This window comes from Amphiura filiformis, chromosome 14 (assembly GCF_039555335.1).
Source record: "Amphiura filiformis chromosome 14, Afil_fr2py, whole genome shotgun sequence".
NCBI classification, from domain to species: Eukaryota; Metazoa; Echinodermata; class Ophiuroidea; order Amphilepidida; family Amphiuridae; genus Amphiura; species Amphiura filiformis.
This window is the reverse complement of record NC_092641.1, coordinates 63,548,974-63,564,643: the sequence shown is the minus strand read 5'-3', so window position 1 is coordinate 63,564,643 and position 15,670 is coordinate 63,548,974. Positions and strand designations below refer to the sequence as shown.

Genomic DNA, 15,670 nt, shown 5'->3' with positions numbered 1-15,670 from the left:
TTTTTGTCGATATTTTTGCCAAAACACCCATTCCCCCCCCCTGCCGTAAATAACGATCGGTCCCTTATCAACATGAACATGATGAACATATTGATATCGGGTATGGAAGCCATACAATTTATGCTTTGACCTGTGTAAAAACTAAACAAACAATTTTCAATTTTGCTCGGGATTTTTATTCAACGGCCATTTATTCGTCGCGACCTCTGCCGTCTCACGATTCCTTATTCTTTTCATATGTATAGGCTTGTGTGATATAAGATAGAAACACTAAAATACATTGTTCACAAGTTCTGACACGCATAAAGTTTTATTAAAAGGTAGCTTGAACTTGACTTCCTAATATTCTGTATCAAATTCCAATTCAATTTTTATTACAAAAAGTACTGAAATGGTTTATAGATAGTAGATGGTTCCCCTTGGTGGTATAATTTCTCAAAGATATCAAACTACTTATAAAGTATTCACACTTTCTGGCGTCTTTGTGCTTAAATTTGATATCATGAAAGAAGATAGAAGTAAATAGATGTGTTTGATGCAGTCAAATTTCAGAACACTCAAGTGAGTAACATTATGATTGGATTGCAATATTGCCTGAACTATAGACGGAAGGTTACCAACAAAAAAAGTAAAGACACATAAATAGAAGATAATTAGATCCAGAATATTCCTATCCAATTCGGTGCCTGCTATATGCATTAATGCTCTGCTACTACACTGCGTTCTAGCCATAGGCTGAACATTAAAGTGCAGGTTTTGAGATATTTTCTCAAAATGTCAAGAGCTACGTCAAGAGCTTCTGAACCAATACTAGGCTTGTTTGTACTCATTTTAATGCATTTTTCATGCTGATTCCAAATATTGTCATGAAACTGTACAATTCTGAAATTTTGAATTAAAAAAATGAAATTTGTCGTCTGCAATCGACACCCGCATGGAGAGCGTTAAGCTTAACTATATTAATATCTTGACAGTGAGATATGACATTATTCCTTGTGAATTTATGACGACTTGAAGTGACTATCTTATAATTGTCATCAAATCTATAGCGATTTGTTCACGAGTAACTCCCGCCAAATATCACAAAGCCTGCCAACATAAGCACCCATATCTACGATTCTCTCTGCGGGCAATTTCGTGTATACTTGTTTTGTGACAGCTTTGACTTCAAAAGATTTTGAGTAGCACATTTATAATAGACATCAATTTTTCTATTCAAATATTGCTCCTTAACCATGTTAACCATTCCCGCGCGACAAAACCAAATATTTAAATCATGATTCAAATTATTTTCAAATATTGTAATGTTCATTAGCATATTTGGAATCCACATTAGAAATACATTCAAATGAGTCCAAATGTGTATTGGTGCATTTATTCTCAAGATACGGTATCATTTTTGATACAACTGAGAGTTTTATAGTTTGTGATCAATAAAACCCCGTCTAACCCCTATTAACGCTTCTTGAACTTCGTTATAGAGCAGGTGATTGCTGGATACTGTGTTTGATTTGATAAAAGATTTTTCCTTTTAGCCATTTTACATAATGTTGACATTTTCACAGTGTATTCCTTACAATATGGCGGGTTCTTGACGTTGCATATAGGCTATATGTGACTTTTAGTGATGGGTTTATAGTATTACCGCGCAGCAGCATAATTTTTATAGTATAATAAGGATTATTTATCCGTTTTGTAATTATATAAGGAATGCCTATTTTTAGTTTTAATGTATATAAGTATCGAAGTCAGAAGATGCAGATTTTGTAACATTGATGACGTGTTTATAAGGATCATATTACAAATATTATATTCTTTAAGGTGGTACTACACCCCTTGATAAATTTGTGACTATTTTTGCGTTTTTCTCAAAAATAATAACACACTGGTAACAAAAGTTATGTATATTATAGGGGCAAGGAATTCAGTTTCTACACTGGAATTTCAGAGACTGAAGACAAGTAGGTAGTTATTTATAATAAGAAAAGAGGTACAGAGGTACCGCTAGAATGTACCTCATTTCTTAACATATATAATGAACCACTTGTCGTGAATCACTGAAATTTCAGTGAAGTAATTGTATTCCTTGCCCCTATTATATACATAACTTTTGTTACCAGTGTATAGTTATTTTTGAGAAAAATGCAAAATTAGTCACAAAATCTATCATGGGGTGTAGTACCACCTTAAAGCCACAATTCATGCACCTATGTTCATAATTAATTATAAGGTGTATCACCAGGGACGACATCTTCTAATTCCTGCATTTTTTTTAAATTTCATCGATATGTTTTTTAAAAAAATACGGAAAAACTTACAAAACATGCAATAAAAATGAAAAAGTCACGTTGTTCTGATCTATTTTTAATCACTGAACCCGCGTACCCGTCAAGCTGTCTCCCACAAGTGAAAAATGTAATTGAAATTTTTTCGCATCCATGTTACATTATGTTACTCGTTAAAGTTTGCCTTAATTCTCAAATCTGTACATAAAATGTCAGTAATCAACTAAGCTTGAATTCAACTAAATTGTGTGATGAAAGATATTTTTGTTGCATCAGTTAGAATATGTGTTTAGATGTGTTATGAAGCGAACAGTAATAATCGTCCATTCACGTTATAGACACACGTTTGCATATACTGATGGGTGTTATTCAAGAAAGATATGCAATAGCTGCTCTATAGGCATTTTGAAAATGTCTGCATTCAGTTAACATTGTGCACAATCTACCAATATGACATCTAGACTTCTCCGTAGTCCACTGGCCCATTTTGCATACTCTGGCTATTACATTTAAGCATAAAACTCTGATTTGTATCAATTTGTGTGCAATTGATAGATTTTCACATCTGATCTTTTCAGTCACCATACTCCCTCTGTTTGTTAGCTTCCCAATGATTTTTTACTTTCGAGATCAAAAGTGATAGATTCCAAAATCAAAATTATTCAGTATTGAAGTGAGCCATTATAATAATGCAAGATATGTTGCATTCAATAACATATAGCCTACGTACAATACTTTTACTGTCACTAATTATATAACCTCTTAATGGCCATTTTACTATTTGAACATGGACACTTTTAATAATTTTAATAAACATCAGTATAATTTTGAGTTCAACGGAACGCGTTCATCATGATTAATAATAACATATTTTTATTTATCAAAAGTCGACTATATGGTATAGTCTATACATCTGGCCGCTATTGTAAACATGGTAAATGGTGCTTTCATACATAATCCCTGCATATCCTACCTAAACTCTATGTGGCACGAAATCTGGGTTACTTGATTACATGGTATCACATCCCATTAATGTTATAATATTTTATACTGTTATAGTCAAACTATGCTCGTCTTTTTTTGTCTTTATTTGTTGATTAATTAATAGTGGAAGCTCGTTGAGCTCCCGTTTCAGGCAGAGGATTTTATAGATGGCTGTAGAAATCTACAAATTTAAATTTGCAAAGACGGAAGCTGGAGTAAGCATGCCATGATGATTTAATATGAAGGAGTCAAAGGAGAGAGACAGAGTTTGGGAGACAGATGATTTAAAATAATGAGTGCGGAAAATGAAATCAGCTAAGGCGACAAAAATCGCTGTTTTACGAGTGTACGGACTTTCCAAGTAGGAAATTTATTTCTTTTTTCTGGAAGAAGCTAAATGACCCAAACAAATCACAGAAAGCTTAAAAATCTGAACAACTTTTTTCCCCGCACTATTTAAGTCAACCTAAATCCAAAATAAAATAAATATATTTTTATAATCCCCAAAAGGCAAAATCTGAGTCAGTATAACAGATTTCTGTTGCAGTTTAAGCCTTAAGATATGTCTTTAAATGAAAACGCTAATGAATGACTCAGTATAAAGAACCGCTTCGGACAATATTTTGTGTGATTCTTTGTTTTACGGGGCTTTTTCGCCCACGCCATTTCGAATGTGAATAGCAGCATAATAATATGAAATGAATTCGATGCATAATTCCATATTTTACATTTATCATGTTTATATTACATGTCATAACGCAAAAATATTGATATAAATAAGCATATAGATACATTCTTGATTTTTCTGCCTGATTAACTTTATTATTGTAGAACTAGATAAAAAGACGCCCACAATATGATTTCAATCGCGGTCTCCTTGAACAAAATTTGTCAATCCAGAAGTCTACAAGTCTAGCTATTGTAATGTTTTTAATCAGAAACATCATAGTAACAACAACGTAAGATATAATCATAACACCCACTATTGTTCTAAACACAACTTTTGTTGTTTTTGCACACATCCCATGATCCATACCGCTAATATCCAGTTGACGTTATCATGCCCGCAACATAACGCAAATCATCTCGTTAGATTGACATGATGAGCACTGAATTATGGGATACAGATAAAATGGTGAAATTTTCAATCTGGGTCAGACAATTAACTGCATATCAAACGCCCCAATTTCTACCATTGCAGGTTGTTGCTTTTACTTTCAAAGGCAACATTTATTTAGCAAGCCCAGCAACTACATATGAACATTTTTAATAGCATTATGTTTTTGTAAGTTTTCGTGTATTTAGGGATAAATTTACAAATTTACAAACGTCCCAAGTAGCAATAAGAAACCAAACTTATCAAGATCTACTCTTAGCTAATTTCAACAACAAAGATCCCTGGAAGAACTAACTCACATATATTTGGTAGCATCATTATCCCTATCCATACAGGTGCCGACTGCAGACGACATGTTCCAAATTTTCTTTAAAAAATTCAAAAAATTCTGAATTATGCATTTCCATGGGCATATTTGGAATCAGCTTGCAAAATGCATTGAAATGAGTACAAACAAGCCCAATATTGGTTCAGTAGTTCTTGAGATAGCTCTTGATATTTTAACAAAATATCTCAAAACTTGAGACTTTTTCTGTTGAAGCTTATAGCTCGCACACAAATCAATTATACACCCAGGAGCACAGAGTGAAAAGCTCTCATATCGTTTACAAATTGATATGAAACCTAATTCCACAACTTCCTTTGATATGTTCTTATTATTTTCTCTTCTTTTCTCTAAACCCTCAGGCGTGCACCGAGTTCATAGATAAAGCGAAAAGCGAAGGTAAATTGAAATTCAAAGATTTCTTCACAATTTCATCGATGGCGGGATGTTACGGCGTGAAAGAGTTAAAGGAAACAGCCGATAAACACATTGCACGGGACTTCTCCAAAATATCAAAGACGGAAGAGTTCTTAGTACATATGTCATCACAGTCGCTACAGGATCTGTTGGAAAGAAACGATTTAGCAATTTCAAGAGAAAGACAGGTAGGTCTTATTTTATACAAAATAGGCTGTTTCATTAATTGTCACTCATCCCTCTGCTACAAAACTATGTGGGATCACCTTTACGTACACTGAGAGGAAATGAGAGATGTAAGTTATAATTAAAGACCGAATTAAAAAAAGACTAGTTTGCGTCTGACGTCATGACAAAGGCGCGCCGTGATTGGTTGCTGACCTGCGCAGTATGGCATTTTTGGTCTGGTTGACAGGACGTCATACGCAAACTAGTCTTTGTAATTCGGTCTTCAATTATATAATAGTCCTACTTGTTTCAATCAAAAAACTTCATCAGTTAAGATTTCAGCAACATTGTTTTAACATAAAACTGCATGCTCCTCCTTTATTAGACGTTCTCCTGCATGTCTAATTGTTCAATGGCATTTCATTACAGGCCCAGTAAACACACAACGTTTTACAGAAAAGGGTTTATAAAGGGTATTTGATGTTTTAATATCATTCATAAAACATTTTTGAAAACGGGGGTGCTTGATTATTCCTTTTACGTTACAGTTTTAAAATACTCAACATAGGCATGATAGGTTTCACTGTTTTTAAACAATAATCGCCATTCAAGTGTTAAGATATTTTGGAACAACCTGTAAAATTATTTCCATTATTTTCATTCAAAGGTTATTTTCATTTCCTTGCTTGTTTATTTTTCTAAACACTAGTAAAAGATTTGAAATGTACTCATACAACGACAGTTTGAGGTATACATTTTTTGGAATTATGGTTTTTTTCAAGAGACATCTTATATGATAGATATAACTCTAGACTGTTAACTGTCGTGATTTTTGACCCGATTTTTATACCCACATTATGGAAGCTAATACGAAATCCTTTCATTTATGTTAATGTTTCTGAATCAATTTAGTGTATACCTGTACAACAAAAATACATTTTGACGGGACATGCCTGCAATTTATTGTACAGGTTCTGCCATTTCTATAAACGTGAACCTATGATGAATGTCTGGAAAAACTGCTCCCGGGGCAATTCCATTATATCAACGGGATTCACCATGTTCAACCCGACAGCAGTTTATCCAGACGTCTTATAACATGTCTAAGAAGTATATTCAATGCCGAGACATTGTGCAATATTATGAGTGAAGTTTGTCATTGTGTAAGATGAGATGTATACATGTCCAGAAGAATTGCTTTCATGCATCCATGTCCTTTACCAATGAACCATCATTGTGGATCTTTACTCTTACTACGGACTATATGCATGCAAGAATATACGCTGCAAAAACAGCAGAGCAACACTTAAAGGAGTATTTCGTGATCCTAGCATCCTCTTTTTATGACATTTTTCAGTACATATCCACGAAAAAAGCATATTCCCAAAATTTCAGTTGATTCCGATATTGCGTTTGCGAGTTATGCATGATTATGTGTATTACACTGCTCCATAGACAATACGTTGTAATTTCGTTCTGGTGCACCAGAACGAAATTCAAATTTCACGATATCTTTGCTAAACGAATTAATCTGCAAGAAATATTTTGTACATAAACATTAAGTAGCCAGAGGTTTCCAGGAATATAAAAATCTCAACTTTTTTTAAGAAAAGTGGGGGGGATGAGGCTGTGGATCACGAAATGCCCTTTTAAGGCAAAAAAAATTGTCTCAAAGCTCGCGCGCGCATTTGTAAAATCGCGCAATTTGAAAAAAAAAAAGAGGAATTCGAATTTTTTATTTCAATTTTTTTCTTTTTTTTTCATTTTTCGGCGAAACACAGATATTTTTTCTCAAAATACAAAAATACCAAGTCGGGAATAAAAAAAAACGCATTTCGCATTTGTTTTCAAACCACTCGTGAGCTTTGAGACAAACCTTTATTATTTTTTTTTTGGCCTATACACTTGAACACTTTAATGGCAAAGGTTTGTACAGTGAAGGTATAGGGATGTTAATTTATAAACACGTACAAAACATAAAGATGTTTATGTCTTTAACACTATCTTGTGTGATCTTCATATTTTTCACGCGTTTTAGTGTTAATAAATTAACACCCCTTTACCGTCACTGTTTAAACCATTAAAGTGTTCAAGTGTTTATGTGTTGCTCTGCTGTTTTTGCAGTGTATCACCATGCTTCTTTTATCTTGAATGAATTATCATTATCGCTACACATCTGTTGATTCCAATATTAATACTCAAAAATATATCCAGTATAAGTAATGAGCTAAGTAATAAGATAAATCCAGACGAATCGTATTTCACATGATCCCTAATGTTTTCGCAATATGCAATATGAGGCTTCTACTACTTCCAAATTTTCTATTAGAGACGGATTTGAACATGTGGTAACCAATGGCAACGTCTCTCTTTTAAAGACACTATACTTTGATCAGCTCGTAACAGGTGGGCCTTATAACATCGCGGATTAATATCAAAATATTTCATTTTGAGAATTGCCTTGTGACATCTCGCAAGAAGCACCAAGAATTATTAATTCAAGACTTATATTTTTTTTTCTACCATCTTTAACACACACACAATATCTACCAGATAGGTCCACTAATAGCACTCTTAACGTGGGTCAACTTTTCGGCGTAGTGGTAAAAGCCTAATATTTCACACTAACTTATTACGAAACTGATCGAACAATATATAAGTGATCCCCGAAAGCTAAATATTTGACATTTGTAGGAAAATCTCAAAGTGAAGTATATAAGTCTCATTACGTAATTTTGTCATCGGTCATAATAACAAATGAACAAATGTGAAAAAACAGCAGTTTTGAAAACGTGAAGCACCATTCAATTAATTATGTATTGTACATCATCGATCATAATCATTTAATTTTATCATAAAAACACAACAATATAATAGCTAAACACAGCAAAAAAGAACAGATGGGGAGGTGCAGCTAAAACCAAACAAATACCTGAAAATTGTTGCACCAATTTACATGAAAGGATAATTGTTGTAAGTGCATAGCCTTACGGACAGTAACCTCTATCATTGACCAACATGTAATGCTATCCTTATTAACTCGCTTATAGTCTTCTCATTTGCAGAGTAGGCTATGTAAGCATACTTCTTTCACAACTACAGCTGTATATACACATTTTTTGATGATTTTCTTAAAGATTTTCTGATTAGCCAATCAGTGCCGGAGACTTCAAAGAATTATGAAGCCTATGGGTTAAAATTCCAGTTAATCTATTTGATTCCAATTAGGGACAAACCCAAACTTAGATTAAAAATTCTTAATCTCTTAATCTAATAGATTAAAATTGAACTAATCTGAAATAGATTCTTATTTTCTAGTCTTATAGATTAAAATTCAAATCTATAAAATTGACTTTTCAAATCTTAGCATGGATTACTCTTGGATTAAAATTTAATAGAATCCAAGACTAATCCAAATTATGATTAATAATGCAATCTAATTGATATCCTTTTCAATCTATTAGATTTTTAAAAAATGGTAATCTATTTCAGATTAGCCCAATTTTAATCTATTAGATTAAGAAGCTTGGATTTGTCCCTCAATCGTACCTTTTTAATCTTAGGAATTTTAGAAAGTATACCTTTTAAGGCATGACATGATTTAATAATATATTTTCCTTTGTTTCCCGTAACAGGTATTGGAAGCCGTGACAAGGTGGTTGAAACACGATTGGGACACGCGCAAAACATTTGCGTTACCCGTTCTTCAGAAAGTACGACTTGGACTCGTGCCAATTCGTAACGTCATCGAAGGGATCGACAGACAAATCCGGGAGGCAACGGAATGTCGCGATCTTTATGAGGAACTCCTTGAGCGACATGCTCTGGGAGAGAAAGTCACGGGACCTCTTCTGCAGACTCACCCGGAAATGCTTACACCCAGGAAGTGCAGAAGGGTAAGGTCATAGGTTATAGGTCAAATTTTCTTCCATCTTTGTTTTGTTATACTACTAACCCATATTGTGCCTTACTATTTATTCAGTCTTTGTATTCTTTTAGTAATCAATAACAAAATTATCAAATTTTGTACAATTAAACATGAATGATTGGTTGAAACACATATACATATGCAAGTTTTCATTCAATTATTTATTTACTTTCATTTTTCGTTATAATTTTACTTTCTTTTGATTTCTATTAATAATTGACTGAAATTATTTTTTGTTTACAAAAATGACATACAAATTGACATATTAGCTATTTCAGTTTTGCTAATGTAACTATACCTGAGTGATGATTTTAATATTGGGCTATTCCTGTTGGAATCCATACACCCCCTGTGAAAGACATGATCTTATCTTCATCCAAACAGAGAGTGTGATTTCCAAATGGGTTTACCTGAATGGGTAACTCCATTTTAAATCTGTATCCCCTCTGTGGGAGATTAAGGTCATGTCTTTCACATAGGGTGTAAGAATATCAACTGGAATAGACCATTTCATATGCCTTGTTATTATACAGTATGTTCATGACTATAGCATAAGAATGAAAAATGCAAATGATCCTTCAACAAAATACGACTTGTCTTTATAAATTGCATCCATTTATAATAGGAAATTAGCATGATGGAATTGCTTGGTTTGTTAAATAAAAATATTGGAATCTTTCAAATAGCTCTAAGGTTTGCTAACATAGACTCTAATATGCATCTAACTAACAATATTTCTATAGAGGTTGCTTGTCTGTTCCTCCTCCTAAAACCCCGACTTTACAGCATGATGATTCATAGCATATTAGATATTTTAGAGGTTGCAAAACAGTAGATTTTACTCAGCTTCACAAAGTAAGAAGGCAGTATCTGACAGTATTATAATACTACAGTTACTTCGTTTTACTTTGTGCGGCGCATTTCAGACGAGGGATGTTACCTTTTTATCTTTCTACCTTAGGTAGTAAGTAGCACTACAACTTCTGGTATTATTATCATTTCCTCAGGCGTAGTTCAATGACCGATGATATAAAATGCACTGAGAAATCTGACCCCTGAGGTACTCTAGGTATATGGGTAATGATACCTAGCCACTTCATTTGGATCGATTTCAAAGTTTATTTGTTTTCTTTTTGGGTAATTGTACTATATCCTGAGGTCAAACAATCTTGGTGAATTTGTAGTGTTTTGAATCTTTTTTTTCTCAAATAAATTTGTGAAGAAGAGTTTTTTTTATTTTTTTTTGTATTCCTTTTAAGATCGTAAACAAAACTAACATTGTGGTAAGTTAATAGATTTTTAACGAATAATTTCGATAAAGGTTTATTCGCGTCACTAGTCCAAACATATGGTCTGTATTTTTGTCAGGTAGGAATCAATATTTTGGAAGATCCAGGAACAAAGCTAAATGCATCCGAAGAAATGAAAGAAAAATAGCTCGTGGTCCTTACGTCAACCTTTGCACTGACGCTGCTGCTTGCCTTTACCCTCTAGTTTCGACAATTCACTGCAGACGATAAATGGCGGGAAAAAATTATCAAAAATTATCAAAAATGTTAAATATTTTCTATTTTATTATCAAATTGTATATTAATAGAACAAAATATGTATGTTAAAGAGCACAAATCGTTTTTTAAATGTTTATTGATAGTATTTGATACATATGAAAGGTATTTTTAAGTTCGTACGAATGTTGAACCGATGTGTCACTCTCCCTAGGTATCCCCATTTTCAGCTGTGTGTGACAACGCAAGCCTGAGGGTATAGATGAAGCAGTTTGCAGTCAAAAAGATGGGGGTCGCCCCTATCTTCATTATCTGTTAGGGAGCGATCGTTATTTATGGCAGGGGGGAATGGGTAAATTTAGGGGGAACACAAAAATTTTTGTGGTCTTGAGGGGGGGGGAACCTGAAATTTTAGTTGAACCAGGAGGGGGATTGTTAAATTTTAAATGGAGAAAATTGGGAAAACAAGGGGAACGTGAAAATTTTGAGCGGACGCGAGGGGGGAACGCGAAATTTTTTGTCGATATTTTTGCCAAAACACACATTCCCCCCCCCCCTGCCGTAAATAACGATCGGTCCCTTAGTATGCTGAATTTCGTTTACTGTGCTAATCTAATTCGACGCCATCTTTGAGAAGAGTTTTACGAGTGCCTTCATGTTTAACTATACGCAATATCTAGATGCTACTCATAACGAAATGAGAGTTTTTGTTTTAACTACTCGAAGAGCAATCTTCGATTTCCGTACAAGTAAAGACTTGGAGGAGTAGCGAGTTTTATATTACATGTGGAGAGGTCACTGGTCATAATGAACGCCCTACATAATATTTTGTATGAGATACTGCAATACTTCATGTTGTAGGAGTTTTGATTTAAACATGTTAAACCGATACCTTTTTTGAATGCTCTTGCCGTTGATGACTTTTAACAGCTGAATTTATACTCGATCGCTTTTGCAGAAAAGCGAGTCGCACGCATGCTCAGTATGCAAAAATACATTGTTTTTTTGTATACTGTGCATGCGTACGATTCTCTTTTCTATACAAGCGACCGAGTATAAATTCAGCTTCATACGCTTGTATATAGGAACGTGTCTTTGGTTAAGATGTTATTGCTCCATATTATTCATGTATATACAGATTAGTTTTCTACAAATTCGATTAATTGCCTGTTTTTTTCGTGTGTGTCTTTTTATTAGTTATTAAATAGAATTAGATCTAACAAAATACCATTTACTAACTCAATTCCAAACAGGTTATTGTAGCCAACTAACGTTGTACCCACATTAACAATCCTAGACTAACATTAAACCTATATTAATCCATTTGGCATTTTAAGTTTCGCTTTTTGTCCTATACGTGTAAATGTTATTAACAATAAGCTCCTAATTTGGATGTTTTCAAATAGTTTTGAAATAGACAATTTGGTTTTGAATCATAGCAAATCTGTTTGGTAGATTGCCCAAGGTTGTCGTTCATGCTTTATGTTAACGCAACCACTTAAAGTGGAATTTCTAATTAGGAATATAGGACTATTTTATGATTGTTTTGAACTTATAAGGTTTACAAGGCGTAACTTATTTCTGTTGCTCAACATTGCTTACCGAAGGGATCTTGATTGTGCATGTGAGAGACGCTATACGACTACGTTTTAGGCTAAATTCAAGTGAAATCACTTCAGTACGTTAGTCATCTGTATTACCATGTTTTGATCAAATCATCTGAAGATGGGTTCTTGATTTAAAATTTTGTTTGGAGTTTAAGAACAAAATCCGTCTTGAAAACGTCACGTTCAACTTGAGAACACCCAATGACACACCATTGGTCTTGAATGTCAAAAGGACCACATTTATCTTGCCTTGACTTAGTCAATAACCCGCGGAATTAACACACACGATATCAATGATAAGGAAAGAGAACAAGGATAACAACAGACGAGGAAGCAGTGTAAATTGAGCTAAACGGAAGTACATTGAAAGGGAAATGTACATTTGAGGTGGGGTTTGGGTGGGAGGCAACAGAGTATAACTTAAGAGGGGGTGTGTTTACTAGTAATCGAAGATCACACTCGTCCATCTTAAAGATAATGCGACTAGAAAAAGCTCTTTGGTTTTGCATTGCTTGATTGGCAGAGGTTAAGGTAGCGCTTGGTTTAAACATTTTAGTTACTGCTCTTAAATTAGATTTTAACTTAATGGATAGCTGTATGTTTGTCATGGGCAGTATTAGAAACAATGTAAACTATTAAAGCAGTGGTTGTGTATGATACGCATCTGGTTAACAGGACAAGGAAATTAAAAAATAATTTTCTGGACCAAGTGATATTTTAGCTTTCTGAATTGAGTATAGTATTTCTTCAGTTTTAGGCCAAAGTCGAGTTACATCACTTACCATGTTTACGATTGTCATACTCGTATATCTGACCATGCTTTGATCAAATCATTTACAGAAGGGGTTTTAGATTTAATTTATAGTTTTGTTTGGAACTTGAAAAGACAAACACCCTCTTCAAACATCAGGTTCAACTTGAGAACACCCAATGACACACCATTGGTCTTGAATGTCAAAAGGACCACATTTATCTTGCCTTGACTTAGTCAATAACCTGCGGAATTAACACACACGATATCAATGATAAGGAAAGAGAACAGGAATGACAACAGACGAGGAAGCAGTGTAAATTGAGCTAAACGGAAGTACATTGAAAGGGAAATGTAGAGAGTTTTGGGTGGGAGGCAACAGAGCGTTGGTTGATTGTCAGAGGTTAGGTATAGCTTGGTGATTCTTAAAGTTGTGTTTTAACTTAATAGATAGCTGTATGCTTGTCATGGGCAATGTTAGAACACTTATAGCACTTAACAAGTGGGTACGTAAACCTCTGGTAATAACAGGTAAAAAAAAGTTGAACAGGGTTTTCTGGATTGAGTTGCCTTGGGCTATTCCATTTGAAACAGTGGCGTAGCCAAGGGGCCGGCGCAAATTGCTGCCCCATAATTTTTTCAGGGGTAAAATAGGGACGTCAAAAGGTAGCCTATAGTATTCCGATCCTTTGCGCGTGCCAACAGTTATTTTGATCACTTTCATCCCAAATTAAATTTAATTGGTTAAATTCAACAATCAGTTCATTGAAAAAGAAGATGTTGAATATTCTCACATTTTTTCTTGTTGATCCCTTAGGTCAAATATTCCGCTATTCCAGTTGAAATCCATACACCCCTATGGAAGACATGACCTTAATCTCCCACACAGGGAATGTATAGATTTCAAATGGACTAACCCATTCAGGTAACCTCATTTGAAATTCACACTCCCTGTGTAGAAGATTAAAGTCATGTCTTCCATACGGGGTGTATGGGTTTCAACTGGAATAGCCTATTCAGGAGGAAGTGCACATCAATTTTAATTTGATTTGAAGCAAGAAGCAACCGCACTTTTTAAAAATAGATTTGACTCTTTCTTTGACATATGCATTTAATTTTCTACGACTTTCCCGCGTTTCTGCTTGTCATCTTCAATCTGACGTTATATCTCTCGTCAACTCACTTTTGTTCTTGGTAATTTGTTTAAATATCATGGGGCTATTCGAATTGAAATCCATACACCCCCTATGGAAGACATGACATTAATGTCCCACACAAGGGGTGTAGATTTCAAATAGAATCACCCATTTAGGGTTACCTGCTGCAAATTCCTACTCCCTGTGTGGAAGATAAAGGTCATGTCCTAGGGTGTGTAGATTTCAACTGGAATATCGCATTGGGCTATTCCAGAAAATAGGCGCACACCCCCTATAGAGGAGTAAATTTTCAATCAAAGAAATGTCCGGATTTCCAAGTCAGCTTTCTGAAAACGACTGGATTTCCAGTTGCCAATGTTACTGAAAAAAGCTTGGAAATCCAATCAAATGAAGGAAAAATCACAGAAATGTTGCAAATGAACTCTCAAATTGTGGATTTTTGATTTTAAACAATTTTTCTGCCGGATTTTTTTTTGCCTTTGTGCACTTTAAAAGTCTGGATTTCCAACAATCACTACTGGACAAAAAGTCCGGATATCCGAACTCCTCTATAGGGGGTGTGCATCTATTTTCTGGAATAGCCCATTGCAATAAATTATTATGAAGAAAAACTAATAATATTCAGATCAAGTTTCTGAAGAAAATACTTATTATTTGATCGATGTTTTAAAACATTCATGATTCATTATGTTAAAAAAATGTAACGCATATTACAAAATTAAGAAACTTGATCTGAAATACTTATTGGAGCAATGATGAGAGAACTTGAATGAGTCTAGTTTTCGACAGAACGACTGGTTGTATGAAACGAGAGCATACTGCGATAGGTGCAAAGCACACACTTGTGTTAAGTATCTGTAGCCTACCACTGAGGGGGGAAACCATACATAACTCATCACTACGCTACCTTATACAAATCATTGCTTGATTCCTTGCATATTTGAATCTTCAGTTTCATCACTGCCGTGAGTGAATTGGAATTATTGGCATATTTTATTGTTTGCGTGCATTATTTTTCTATAAATATCCGGGATAAATATATATCTGCGCTTTTAACATGTCAGAGTGGGTACTCCGCCATTTTGATTATTTGTATGTATTATAACAGGCATCATCTACCACTACTTAGCACATCCTTTCAAAACGTTTCTCAAATTATTAAACGTTATTAAGCATATAATTTTTAACTTCAACAGAAACCCAAGAGCTCATAATACTATGCCTAGGCCCTTACAGCCATTCCATAATTTCTTTTATTATTATTGGCAAGTGCATCGGCCCTGCATATTTCAATTAAGAATCTAAACCCAGTTCCAAATTGCGGCACATATTATGAAAAGTTTAATTAAAATCAGCTGAATCTTGCAATTAGTTGCGCTTTTTTTCCCGAAGTAGGCTATACATGAAAATTCTCCCGGGAAACCTG

At 34.3% G+C, this 15,670-nt stretch overlaps 1 protein-coding gene across 5 annotated transcripts in view; it reads left to right on the top strand.

Moving 5' to 3' along the window:
• The window catches only part of LOC140170431 (kelch-like protein 20), a 187,237-nt gene that overhangs the window by 81,642 nt on the left and 89,925 nt on the right, over positions 1-15,670 (top strand). For all 5 annotated transcript variants that reach the window (XM_072193801.1, XM_072193803.1, XM_072193805.1 and 2 more), the window contains exons 2-3: positions 5,074-5,316; positions 8,932-9,192. In XM_072193801.1, coding sequence (XP_072049902.1) covers positions 5,074-5,316; positions 8,932-9,192 — 504 coding nt within the window. The remainder of the gene's footprint in view (positions 1-5,073; positions 5,317-8,931; positions 9,193-15,670) is intronic.